General features: G+C 37.5%; 1 protein-coding gene across 1 annotated transcript in view; it reads left to right on the plus strand.

The window, feature by feature from the left end:
- Positions 1-14,547, plus strand: part of SEC63 (SEC63 homolog, protein translocation regulator) — a 72,740-nt gene continuing 58,193 nt past the window's right edge. The window contains exon 1 of the mRNA XM_046005500.1: positions 1-250. Coding sequence (XP_045861456.1) covers positions 127-250 — 124 coding nt within the window. The 5' untranslated portion in view covers positions 1-126. The remainder of the gene's footprint in view (positions 251-14,547) is intronic.

Below are 14,547 nucleotides of genomic sequence, written 5' to 3' on the forward strand. Positions count from 1 at the left end.
GGGCGGGGAGGAGAGGCGGCGGCAGCGTCCGAGCTACGCCACACAGGGCCGGGGTGCTGGGTGCTGGAGCGCAGAGCGGGGTCGTGGCGGCGGTGGTGAGAGGAGAGAGGCGGAGGGGGGGGTGCCATGGCGGGACAGCAGTTCCAGTACGATGACAGCGGGAACACCTTCTTCTATTTCCTCACCTCCTTCGTGGGGCTCATCGTGATCCCGGCCACATACTACCTCTGGCCCCGAGACCAGAATGCCGGTGAGTCCTGCCGGCAGCTGCCCGCGGACCAGTGCAGGCCCCGCCAGCCCCTCTGGGCCGCGCCGCCCCCACCCAGCCCAGCCCCCCAGCGTCGGGGTGATCCAGCCAGCTCGGCCGAGCCTCGCGTCCGAGGCGTCCGCCGCTGGCGGGGCCCGAGCTCGGCGGTGTTTCCCTCGATTCCTCTCGGGGCTCCTCTCCATCCCCGTTTCATTGTCTTTTTCAGGAGTTTCGCTTCGCTCCCTCTCACCCATTGTTCTGGGCGCTCCTTGCAGCCTCCTGCCTCTTTGTCTTCCCTGCCCCTGATTTTATTGGTTATTTTTTTGTATGGAGGGAGCAGGATGGGATGGGGAGGATGGGGATTGGGAGGTGAGAGAAGAGTTGGCAAAGGAGGAAGCCGAACGTGCAGGCACAACTATGAGCTCTTTAGCCACGGTCCTCTTCCCTCACACCCCCGTTTCGCTGTTGCAGCTGTCGTTACAGATGTTTTGGGCACCGTCTGAGCCGGGTGGCATGCTTCAGACTTCCAGCTGAGCTCACCAGCCGCCCTTCCCCCGTCCGTGTCCCCTGTTGCTTTTTCATTTGTTCACGAACACTGGGGGGTTGGAAGCAATGCCGTTATTCCCCTTAGCAAAAATAGGCTGCTCTCTATTTCCTTTTCTTTGGAGTTTCCTGTTTATGGCGGAAAAAGTGCAAGTATGAAGGATTAAGTCGAGTAGGTAGTTGTGAGGTAGCTGGTCCATTCGCTTTTAGTTCTAAATCTTTTCAAATTAAGCACATGGGATTAGAGCACCAAATAATATAGATTCTATTCGAGGCATTTTATGTTGCGCTGTACTAGGATATATGACAAGTGATAATCTTAAAGCTAAGGGAACTGCCAGGCCCTAATAGCTTATTTAACAGTAACTAGGAGGTTTTGAGTGTTAACATTTAGGGAAAGCTTTCTGTTTCACAGGAGGTATGCTAACTTGATTAAACATCATCTTTGAAGTTGGGTGTGGTGGAAGTCTAGGTTGTCCAGGTTATATATTCTGTTTGGGGAGATTGTTAACAGGGAGGCATTTAATCAGCTCAGAACTTGTTATGCTTTAAGACTGGCTCAAAAATTCTGTAAAATTCTTGAGTTACATAATGGAATTAAATTGAATTTAGGATAAATAACAAAGGATTCCTTTTTTTTTTTTTTTAGTACATTCGATTGTAAGTTTAAATATCCATTAGATGCAGAAATCTGCCCAAAGTTGCCAGTTTCCTTATTCAGTGGATAGTTTATGAAAATAGGATTTTGGACTCTTGTGCCTTCTTTTCCTAAGTGTATTTAAATTGTCTGGCTTCTTTGGACAGTGGTTGTAAATAGATGATTAAGTCTTAATATTGTAATGGTTTCCCTTATCTGCAAAACCTAGGCCATTCTAATAATTTTATTTTGAGTTAAAAATGCACTTTTCAGTATAGTAGTTTATTTGCACTTAACCCTTTGTGTGTGCATCTGGTTGTGTGGAAGACAAAAAGGGTATTATTGGGAGAGCAGGTAGGTTTTGTTAGAATGTGTTTCAAGAAGCCATTTCAGAAATTAGTCATTTTAACCTACACTGGGTTTTTGAAGTTTGAAAGCTCTATTTTTATGGTGGGTTTTGTATTATAAAATTTGCCTGATAACTTATCAGCAAGTTATACTTGAGCTCCTTCAGCATATAGTCCGTCTTTGGAAAAGTTGTAGGGAATTGATAGTGACTATAAGTTATGGCCTTCAGGGGTGCCTGGGTGGCTCAGTGGGTTAAAGCCTCTGCCTTCAGCTCAGGTCATGATCCCAGGATCATGATCCCAGGGTCCTAGGATCGAGCCCCACATCTGGCTCTCTGCCCGGCAGGGAGCCTGCTTCCTCCTCTCTCTCACTCTGCCTACCTCTCTGCCTACTTGTGGTCTCTGTCTGTCAAATAAATAAATAAAATATTTAAAAAAAAAAAAAGTTAAGGCCTTCAAATATCACTTTATTTAATCCTCTTAAAACACACTGAAGTAGGTACTATTATTATCTCTATCTTTATGTGAAGAAACTCGAGTTTAAAGAGCATTCTTTTAACTTTCTCCTTCGTGGGGGAGCCTGATCTGCTTAGCTTTAAGGTCTTGTGTTGTCTCCTTATTGCTAGATAGAAAGGTGTTGATTTGCCCCTACTTGACATCTGGCTTCAGGCTTGCCTTAGTAAATGTGTTCGTGTTGATGTATTTGTTTGGTCTTGCTCACAACTGCACTGTGAAAATTAAGGTGGACACTTAAATGCTATTCTAATCATCATGAAAATTGGTGGACACCACTTGGACTATTTTTGTGTATCTACCATAAATGAGTTGTTTTATTAGGATTACAGTGCCATTAAAAGGATTTTTTTTGTCATAATGACTTCTTTCTGAAGTTCAGTTTGCAATGTCTTGAATATCAGAGAGAAATCTTAAAATTAATAGGTTCACCCAAAGCTCTGAAAAAGAAAGTTTTTTTTTCAGGTGTTTGCAGCAAAATCATATAGTGACTTGTATCAACAGGAGGCTACTTAAAATCTTGATTCTTCTCACTTAGAAAATAGTTATTAATATGGCATGTTAATTTGGAATATTAATTTGTTTGATTATTGGTGCTGTTTTAGACCCTCAGGGGCTTGTAAAGGTGGAGACACTGTAATGCCTGAAATCTTAAAAATTCTGAAATATTTCCTCAGGGGTATTGAATAAAGGATGTGGACCTATAGTAGTTTTTTTTTGTTTTTTTGTTTTTTTAAAGATTTTATTTATTTATTTGACAGAGAGAGATCACAAGTAGATAGAGAGGCAGGCAGAGAGAGAGGGAAGCAGGCCCCTGCTGAGCAGAGAGCCCGATGCGGGACTCCATCCCAGGACCCCGAGATCATGACCTGAGCTGAAGGCAGGGGCTTAACCCACTGAGCCACCCAGGCGCCCCCCTATAGTAGTTTTTGATTAACACAATGAGATATTTTTAATATTTGATTTGAAGCTTATTTTATTTCATTTTCTGGTGAAACTGTAACCAAATACAAAAATGTAGGCATAGGAGTTTGAATTTCAGAGTTATTATGGCAATCTTGACTTTTCAGAGATACTTTCTGTAGGAAAGCACGAAAAGGGTTTTTTGCCAGTAAGTGTACATTTTTAAAGTTCAGTGTAAGAAATCTTTGTTTAGTTTTTTTAAATGATGATACATGTGGGTGTTTTTTTTTCTTCTTCTTCTTTTTAGATTTTATTTATTTATTTGACAAAGACACAGCAAGAGAGGGAACACAAATAGGGGGAATGAGAGAGAGATGCAGGCTTCTCACTGAGCCAGAAGCCCAATGCGGGGCTGGATGTGGGGCTCTGTCTAGAGTTCCATGGAGTGTTCAATCCCAGGGCCCTGGAATCATGACCTGAGCCCAAGGCAGATGCTTAACGACTCAGCCACCCAGGCAGGTGCCCCTCATGTGGGTCTTTTAGTTTCAAGGTTTAGTTATTTCAGTGTTGCTCTTCTAGAATTATTGGGCTCTTGAGTCCGTTAGAAAGCATAGCACCATTTCACAGATGGTAAAATCTAGGGTTTGAGAAATAGAAGTAGCTCGGTCATTGGCATATTTGATATGTTAATTGAAGTTACTCTATTATCCAGAACACTAATGGAATCATTTTGCCTAGATTTTTGTCTAATCTACCTGGCCAAGTGCCCTTAAAATTAATACCCCTTTAGTAGTTGAGGGGCCTTATTTATCTTACTCTCCTGGTTGTTTGCAAATTAGCTGAATAAGTTGACTGAATACTTTTTCAGACCATTATGGACAAAAGCTCTGGATGAAGTAATAGCAGAGGGTTTAGATTTCTTTAAAACTGTGGTTCTCAATCCTGGCTCCACATTAAAATCACTTGGGGGGCTTTTAGAAATGCTTTTACCCACCCCAAGATATTCTGATTTATTTTCTGGAGTGGGTGCCATGTATTATTATTATTTTTTTAAAGATTATTTATTTATTTATTTGACAGAGAAATCACAAGTAGGCAGAAGTAGGCAGAGAGGCAGGCAGAAAGAGGGAGAAGCAGGCTCCCTGCTGAGCGAGAGCCTGATGTGGGGCTCTATCCCAAGACCCTGGGATCATGAGCCAAAGGCAGGGGCTTAACCCACGGAGCCACCCAGGCGCCCCCATGTATTGGTTTATTAAAAGATACCTATGTGATTGTAAATTGTAGCTAGCAAAGAGAACTCCTTTGATAGTGGTTTTTTGCTGGAGTTGTCATTTTGGGAGAGTGTGAATTTTTGTATGTGCTCTTTCCTAAAAACAAAAATCACTAATGCCTTAGCCTTTTTGTTTTATATAGTTAAGAAGCACTTATTGTAGAACAGTTCTCTAAAGTTCTTGTAGTTGAAAGCCGAACATATTTGTTAAAACCACGTTAATAATGTAAGTTTACAATGGTATTGGACAAGAGAAAACTGCTTGTAATTATTAGAATTTTAAATAATCAAGAACATGCTTTTATTTGTTCCATAGGTAAAGGTCTATTGATCCTTTGACTTGGATAAATTATATCATTACTTTTTCCAAGTTTTTGTTTTTTTCACTCCTTGACCTTATTTTTTAAAAACTTCTTTGACCTTACCCCTTATTTTACTTTTTCAGAACTGCCTGGTTTTGAAACCTGTTTAAATGTGCTGCTTTACTAACAGTGTGATCTTAGGCGGGTTATTTAACTTATGTGCTTTTGGTTTACTCATCTATAAAATAGAGACAATGGGTTATTTGTTTAACAGAATTAAAATGAGGATTAAACAAATAGATATACTATACTCAGGTTTTTTCCCCGTGGTTTGAAAGAATTTATGAAACTTAAAAAAAAAAGTTACATTTCTTTACTCTTTGCTTGTTCCCCTCTCAAACATTGATTTAGCTGTCCCCCTCTCAGTGATTCAGCTCCTTGACTGGGGAATGTGAGTAGGAGTCCACTTTTAGTGCTTAGTAGTGTGGTAAGAAAACTCTGAATTTGGGAGTCAGAAGTTTTGGTTTTAAGTTCCAGCCTAGTCCCTATTTTGTTATTTCTGAATTCAGTCTCATTTTTTACAAATAATAATAATGATGTGGCCTATAAGAAGTGATTATGAGAAGCAAAGCAATAAATGTTATCTAAACATGCTTGCAGGGGCGCCTGGGTGGCTCAGTGGGTTAAAGCCTCTGCCTTCAGCTCAGGTCATGATCCCAGGGTCCTGGGATTGAGCCCCACATCAGGCTCTCTGCTGGGCAGGGAGCCTACTTCCCCCTCTCTCTCTGCCTGCCTCTCTGCCTACTTGTGATCTCTGTCAAATAAATAAATAAAATCTTTAAAAAAAAATGCTTGCAAAATCAAACACACTGTAGAAATTCCTTCATTTAGTAGATGTTTATAGAGCATGAATTTTGTACTAGATGCTGCTTCTAGGTGATGGATCAGACTTTTCAGTGCATATAACATTTTTCCTAATAAGTTGTGTGTACACAGTACAGAAAAGCACACACACAAAAACAGAACAAGCATTACTTGTAATCCCATCACTCAGAGGTAATGAAACATTTTAGTGTGTGCACCTCTCTTTTTTTCGTGCTGTGGGGATGACTTTAGACATGGTCCTTCCTCTTGGTGGATAAGGCCCTATACCCCACCTCCAGCTTGAGACAGATAATTATGATTCTCCTCATCTCAGCTCTGCGCTGTCCGTTTGAATATTTGCTAGCCCCAAGGTGGGTATGCTGAAAGCACTCAATAGCACTTTGAGCTAGATCCAGGTATTACCCAATTTTATTAATGAGAAAACTTAAGTCCTAGAGAAGGTAACCAATTTACCTAAAGCCATATAGCCTTTAATTGGAAGATTGGGTGTTGAATCCAAACTTGTCTTAATGCTAGAGTTTTTCTTCTTAACTATTACTCTTAGACTGCCTCCTATAATTAATATAACATGTTATAGTAAGTATTAAAATGGTAAGTGGAAAGTGCTATGGCACAGAGGAAGGAATGAAAAATTTTGTTTGGGGATTTGGTGTTTCATGCAGGGAAGATGATTTGTGATAGGTCATAAAAGGTAAGTGGGGAAGTATATTCCTTATGTAGGAGAAAGTATATGGAAAAGCATGGAGATGTTCAATAAATGGTAAAGATTGAATATGCACTTAAAAGTAAATCGGCCATTTTAGGAAATTTATACTTTGTTTTATAAGTTATTGGGTAAACAGTGGAACGTTCTAAGTAGTTAATGACATGGTCAGCTTTGCCATTTTAGGAAGCTTATATTTTATCTTGTAAGATATTGGGTAAATAGTGGAGTTTTTAAAGTAGGGTAATGACTTGGTTAGTTTTGCTTTTGTGGAACATTGTGTGGACAGTGATTTGTGGGAGGTGGTGGTTGCTGGGTAGGGAAGAACTAGATGGAGGAGGAGGACTCCTTTTCAGGGGCTTATTAGTCTGTTGCAATGCAGGGTAATGGGCAGATTAGAAAGAACTCTAAGACAGTTTGGACTATTTATATAGAATATAAAAGTACCTTGGAGGGAATGAGAGAGTGGAGTACAGATTTAAAATTTTCACTTACTTCTGTCTTTGCTTATTTCTTTCTCTCTTAAAAGCTGTTTGGTGATTGGCGCAATAATAACCTACTTTTATCAGTTTTGGGATTGAGTGCATGGAAAAGGATGGGGATGATCATTTTTATTTAAAATAAAATGTTGGCCATATCTATTAATTTATCTAGGTTTCTAATTACAATAGAATTGATTATCTCAAGCTCTTATTGAGTGGATTTGAACAGAAAAAAACTGGCTAGTATCAGCGTTGTGTTGACAGGAGTATACCTTATGAATGTCCATATTTTATTTAGAACATACATTCTTCATAAGACTAGATCTTGGGATACTAGAGATCTGAGAAGTTTGAGTAATTTTTAAAAAATTTTTTAAGTTTTTTTTTTTTTTTAATTTGAGAGAGAGATAGCAAGAGAGAGTACGAACGGGTTTGGGGGTTGAGGGGTGGGAGAGGGAGACGTAGGGGCTCCATCCCATGACCCTGGGATCATGACTTAAGGGGAAGGCACACACTTAACCGCCTGAGCCACCCAGGTGTCCCAGTTTGAGTCATTTTAAAATAAACTCATTCTCCTCTGTGTTCTACCCTGACAGAAAGGGGTATCAGGCATGTACTATATATGTGCTTAAGTCCTACACAGTAGAGGGGACCAGCAGGCAGCTTGGCAGTATGAATTATGGTACATTTAGGCTTTGTAGATGTGGTGACAAACACTGGATTAGTAAATGCATTGTGTAAAATTGTTTTAAAGTCTTTTTTTTTTAAGATTTTATTTATTTATTGACAGAGATCACCAGTAGAGACGGGGGTGGGGAAGAAGGCTCCCTGCTGAGCAGAGAGCCTGATGAGGGGCTCGATCCCAGGACCCTGAGATCTGACCTGAGCCACGCAGGCACCCCTTAAAGGTCATTTTGCGTACTTGCTTGACTTTGGAAGAACCTGAAAAAACAAAGATAAGCTTATTTTCTTTTTCTCAGATGTTTGTTCCCTTTATTTAGACATAGAGGAGGTCACAACAAATATATCTATATTGTACTTGGACTTCCTTTTAAAGAATGTTTCCTATCATGAGATTATCGGTAAGAAATGTTGCACCATCTCACCATCACATTGTTTCTTTGAAAAGTGTTGTTGGTTATTCATTCTCTTAAAAAGGTGTTCCTTACATTTCGAGAATTGCATTTGTGTCAGTGTGGATGGAAGGGATTTTCTCATATAGATTCCAGATTTTTTTGGCTTTAGGTTTTTTGCTTTTTTAGTTAAATCTAATAGTTATTGATTGAGCCTTCACTGTTTGCCTGTACTAGGTGGGCAGAAGATAGGAATATGAATGCAGTGTAAATCTTGTTTACAAGACTTTGTTTTGATAGAGTTTGTAATCTAGGTAGGGTGGGAGGATTAGGATTAGACAAATACATGAATTTTTATATCCAGAGCATGACAAAGGAAATATAAGAAAAGTGAAAACAAGTGTTGTTCAAATTAGTTAGATAAAGTATTTGTGTCTAGTTGGGAATGATATTGGGGATCTAGAGGTATTTTGTCTAAACAGTTAAAGGATAAGAAAGATTTAATGGGCAGAATGGTGGAGATGGGTAATGTGAAGAAATCACATGAGGTGGGCACCAGGCTGGTTTAGTTGGTGGAGCTGTGACTCTTGATCTCGGGGTCATGGGTTTGAAGCCCACGTTAGGTGTAGAGATTACTTTAAAATAAAATCTTTAATTAAAAAAAGTCATATGAAGAAAATTGCAGAGACTGGAAAGCATGGAATGTATTCAAAGTACAGATCCGCTGAAGCAGAATTCATTCAGTGAGTAAGTGAGAAAAGGTTAGAAAAGTTGATTTAAGTCAGATGGTGGAGAATCTTATATGCCTAGCTGAGGAGTGTGTGATTTGGTTGACAGTATGTCATTTTTGGACGTTTCAGAACATATTTTAACAGTTGTGCTGTATACGAATTAATGTAATAGCATCTCATAGAATGAGGAAGAACAGAGGCATGATCCTGGGGTCCCAGGATCGAGTCCCTCTTTGGGCTCCCTGCTCAGCAGGGAGTCTCCTTCTCCCTCTGATCTTCCCGCTCTTGTGGTCGGTCTCTCTCTCAAGTAAATAAATAAAATCTTTAAAAAAAAAAAAAAAAGACAGGAGGTAATGAGGGTTTGAACAGTGGTGGTGGCAATAGGAAGATAAGTGGCATACTTGAGATACTACTGATGTGGAATCTTTTTTATGTTGGTAAAGTATATATAATGTAAAGTTTATAGTTTCAGCCATTTTAGATGAACAATTCAATAACAATTACATTTACAATGTTGTGCAACCATCACTGCTATTTACAATGTTTTTCATCACCCCAAACTAACTCTACCTATTGAGCAATAACTCCCCCCTTTTTTTAAAAATTAAAAAAATTTTTTTAATGATTTTGTTTATTTGACAGAGAGGATAGTGAGAGGGAGATGAGCAGGGAGCTTGACATTGGGCTCGATCCCAGGACTCTGGGATCATGACCTGAGTGGAAGGCATATGCTTAACAACTGAGCCACCCAGGCGCCCTGTAACTCCCCATTCTTTCCTTCCTCCAGCCCCTGAGAAACTCTTATTGTTTATACATTTGCCTATTCTAGATATTTTATGTAAGTGGAATCATACAATACTTGTCCTTTTGTGTCTAGCTTATTTCATTTGGCATAATGTTTTCAGGAGTCATCCATGACTTGTAGTATGTATCAGAACTTCATTTTTATGGCTGAATAATATTCCATTGTATGACTGTGCCGTATTTTATTCACCTGTTGATGAACACTTGGATTGTTTCCCCTCTTTGTCTATTGTGAATAATGCTGTAGTGAACATTGCCATAGTATCTGTTTAAGTCCTTGTTTTCAGTTCTTTTGGGTATATTCCTAGGAGCAGAATTGGCAGGTCATATGGTGCTTAGCTTTTTGAACTGTTTGCCACGGTAGCTGCAACATTTACATTTCTATCAGCAGTATACATGGGTTCCAATTTCTGCATATCCTCTTCAACACTTATTTTTCATTTCATTTATTTTTCATTTCATTTCATTTTCATTATATTTTCATTGTAATAGATGTGATGAAGTGGTATTTCACTATGGTTTTGATTTGCATTTTCCTAGAGGCTAATGATGTTGAGTAATCATTACATTTGTCTGTTGGCCATTTGTGTATGTTCTTTGGAGGTCCATTCAAATCCTTTGTCTATTTTTAAATAGAGTTGTTAATCTATTTTGTTGACTTGTAGGTGTTCTTCATATATTTTGGATATGATCCCTTATTAGATACATGGTTTGCAAGTATTTTCTTCCACTCTGTAGATTATCTTTTCACTTTCTTTTAAATTTAATTATTATTATTATTATTTTTTTATTAACATACAATGTATTATTAGCCCCAGGGGTACAGGTCTGTGAATCGCCAGGTGTACATACTTCACAGCATTCACCATAGTACATACCCTCCCCAATGTCCATAACCCCACCACCCTCTCCCGGCCCCCAGCAACCCTCAGTTTGTTTTGTGAGATGAAGAGTCTCTTATGGTTTGTCTCCCTCCAGATCCCATCTTGTTTCATTTATTCTTTTCCCACCCCCCAAACCCCGCACGTTGCATCTCCACTTCCTTATATCAGGGAGATCATATGATAGTTGTCTTTCTCCTATTGACTTACTTCTCTAAGCATAATACCCTCTAGTTCCATCCACGTCATCGCAAATGGCAAGATTTCAGTTCTCTTGATGCTGTATAGTATTCCATTGTATGTATATACCACATATTCTGTCTTTTCATTTTCTTGATTATGTCCTTTGATGCACAGAAGTTTTTAACTTTGATGAAGTCCAAGTTATTTTATCTTTTATTGCTTTTGTTTTTGTTCTCATATCTAAGAATCTATTGGTGAATCCAAGGTCATGAAAATTTATCCCTATATTTTTTTTAAGAGAATTACAGTTTAAGTGTTGAGTTATGTAAGTTCTTTATATTTTGGATAATAACCCCTTGTTGGATATATCAGTTGCAGATGTCTTCTTCCATTCAGTAGGTTGCATTTCCTTTTTGTTGGTTTTCTTTGCTGTGTAAAAGCTTTTTATTTTGGTGTAGTCCCAATAGTTTATTTTCAGTTTTGTTTTTCTTGTCCTCTATCTCTTCTTTAATGATTATTTTTTATTCCTTTGTACCCTTTGTAACTGTAGGCAAGTTACTTAACCTCTCTGAGCCTCAATTTTTTTTTAAAGTATAATACGTACATACATATCCCCAGGGCTATTGGAATGTCTAAATGAGAAAATTCATGTATTTAACAAATATTTATTAGGCACCTACTATTTGCCAGTGTTAGGTAGTGGAATATGGGGTAAACAAGTAGATGGGATCTCTATTCTCTTGAAGCTTACATCCTAGTGTGGGGGAGATGATTGACATGCTACATATAAACAATAAAATACTAGATAGTGCTATATACTGTGTAGAGAAGTAGGATTTTCAGAGAAAGTCTTCCTGAGAATGTTCCTTCAAGCCAAGTGATGGAAGGAAGCCAGTCATTCAGAGATCTGAATTGTTCTTTTGGCCTGTTACTGGCTGGATAAACAGTTGTGTGTGTACAAGAGCCTTTAAGGCAAAAACAAGTTGGGCATGTTCCATGAACAGAGAAGACCAGAGTGGCAGGAGTTTGCCAGGTCAGGAGAATAATCTGGGATAAAGTCAGAGAGGGAGCTGGGATTCAAAGCATGTCTGTAAGCCAGGGTGAGAAGCTTGGAGTTTATTTAAGTTCAATGAGGAGCTATTGAAGGTTTTTAAGCAGAGAAGTGACAAGATCTTGACTCAATATTCTCCTGTTTCTTAATGAGATGAAAATAGTTTTTTGGTCACTTTACTTATGTATCCTTTTACAGACGATGTCTTTTCTACTTAAAATGTTTACTTAAAAAATTTTATTTGCATATTTAAAAAGTCACATACTATAAAATAGCATACAGATTGTCCCAGGTTATAATGGTTCAACTTAAAATTTTTGGACTATAAAGTGTGAAATTGATACACACTCAGTGGAAACTGTGCTTCGAATTTTGAATTTGGTCTTCTTCTGGGTGGATGATATGTGGTACAGTACTCTTATGATGAGTGGCAGCAGTGAGCCAGAGCCCCCCTTGGCTCTAAGATCGTGAGGGTAAACAACCATTCCATACCATACACACATTCTTTTTTTTTTTTTTTCTACTTTCAGTACAGCATTTGATAAATTATCTAGGTTTCTTTCTCTGGTGTAGGTGGCAGATGAATCCAAGTTTCTGAAACCTTTCAATTTAGGTAACCTGTGATTGTGTGTGCTGGCAGTGGTGGTGAGTCGTGTTTAGTCAGTCCCTCTATCTGTCCCAAATCCAAATGGTTGGTTCTGATGTCTCCTTGAGAATGACACATTTTGGCTATCTGTTCAGATTCAAGTTAAGATCGTAACAGCAGCTTTAGTTTCTCTTAGTGTACTTTGAGATTAGGATGATTTAGGGAAGCTATGGTTTTGGTGGTCTAGAGCAGTGATTACCAGTTTTTCACTAAAAAATTATCATTTTCATGCCTTTCCTCTTTTGCAGCATTCTGGGAACCAAGCCACACTATTATAGTAAAATATATTTTCCCATTTTTTAAAATTAATAAAACAAAATTGTACCAATGGTACAAATCAATGGTGAGTGAGCCAGTATCATCATGGTGAGGTAATTATATTCTCAACCAACTGCAGAAAGACTTTGGGCAGCTAGAAAACTGATGTATAATGTCCTTTAGACTTTTTGGATTATTGAATATAACCTTTTGACTCTTGGTACTATTTTCTTGGACCCCTGAGGGATTTAGGAATAGTTTTAATACCACTGAATTTTGGAAAAAGAAACGTGGTACTTTTTCTTTTAAATAAATGATGTCCTCTCTATATCATTTAGCTTTATTAATTTAAGTCATCTGTATTATAAGATATGTTCTAAAATTTCTCAGTGATTTTTAAATTTTTCAAAAAATATCAATGTATTTGTATATTTATTTGAACTGAAAAAATGGAGTCATACTTTTTTTTTTTTTTTTGGACCAAGTTTGATTTGTCTAATTGATTTAACAGTGAGGGCTGCCTTGGCCAATTTAGTTATATAGGGGATATTTTCTGTAAATTGAGTGATTCAAGGTAATCTGCAGTTTCCAAGTTTTAACAAAATATACTTAAATTAGAAGATAAAGCTATTTTGTCTAATATTGGCAAAATGTACTTTTCACTTTTAAAAATAAATTTTGGTATTTATGGGATATTTATAAGCTTATAAGTTACAGCATAGCAGATATTTTACTCTAATTTTAATAATTTATCAACTTATAATATTTATGTTGTCTTGATAGCACCAAAAAAAGTAGCATCAAATTAACATCTAAAAGCTTACAGATGTCAAATCTAAGTATGATAAACTTAACTTTGTTCTTTGGCACTATGTGTTAAAGCATTTAGAGGTGAAGCATATTGATGTTTGCAGTTTACAGGAAGATAGTTCAGATAAAAAAGAGTGGGAGGAGAAAAAGGAAACTAGAGGTAAGGCCGAGAGTTGCAAAATGTTAACATTTGGTGAATTTAGGTGAAGGGTATTGTTCATTGTAATATTCTTTCAACTGTTCTGAAGGTTTGAAGATTTTCAAAATAAAAATGTTAGGAAAAAATAGTCACGGGGAAGAAAAAATTAATTTTAAGAGGTATTTGTCAGTATTATAAGAAATGACTTATCAGGATAAAAATATGCTACATTAGGATAGAATTATGTGGGGGAAGTAGAATAAAGGGCTGGTTTGTTCATGAAATTTTGTAAATGTATGATGGTGGCTATGAAATTGCTGAGGTATTTAGATTGCATTGGTGTGTTTAAAAGTTATGGAACTATTCTATTTTAAAATGTTAACTCCGTGTCAAAAATGACATCTTTTTGCAACTCTTCAGACTTCTTATAAAAAATTTGAGATGTGAAATTGGAAATCTACAAGTAGATAATATGATATTTAAAAATTCTTTTTGATAATCAGGCAAACAGGTTTGAAAACTTCAGTTCTGACTAGCATTCTTTCAGCTCTTTGGGTTCTAGGAATATGGTGCTAAGAGTTCACTGAGATATACTACACCCTGTCAGATCATTTTGGCATGGACAGATGGCTGTGACTATTTTAGCTAAGACGTTGTATATAAAGCACAACCATAATAACCTTCTCCCAAACCTGTACTGTTCGCACAGACATAAAAACTTTATGTTCGGCTGCTGAGAGCAATCATAATATTTTGTTACATTGTTTTTTAAACCACAGAATTTTTATGACTTTGTAGTTTCCCTTTTCTACAAATGTGGATGATTTCTTTAAAAACTACAAGTTAATGGTGTTTTTAATATAATTTTTACTAGCCATGACAACTAGAAGTTTGTAATTGAACTTTTTTTTTTTTTTTTTCTTACATTCTAAATGTCTTGTAAAAAACTTACTGGAAGGACTTCACTTGTGATACTTACTTTGACTTGAGGTCACTCATTAGAGATTTGGAATGTGTGCTCTGAATATTCAGTTGTGCTGGAAATCTAAATACCTGTGTGTTACTGTGTAAACCATAGCTTGTAGTACTTACTGATTGACTTCAGTGTTATCCTAAAAAATTAAGATCTTCTATGTTTT

This window comes from Meles meles, chromosome 5 (genome assembly GCF_922984935.1).
Source record: "Meles meles chromosome 5, mMelMel3.1 paternal haplotype, whole genome shotgun sequence".
Taxonomy (NCBI): Eukaryota; Metazoa; Chordata; class Mammalia; order Carnivora; family Mustelidae; genus Meles; species Meles meles.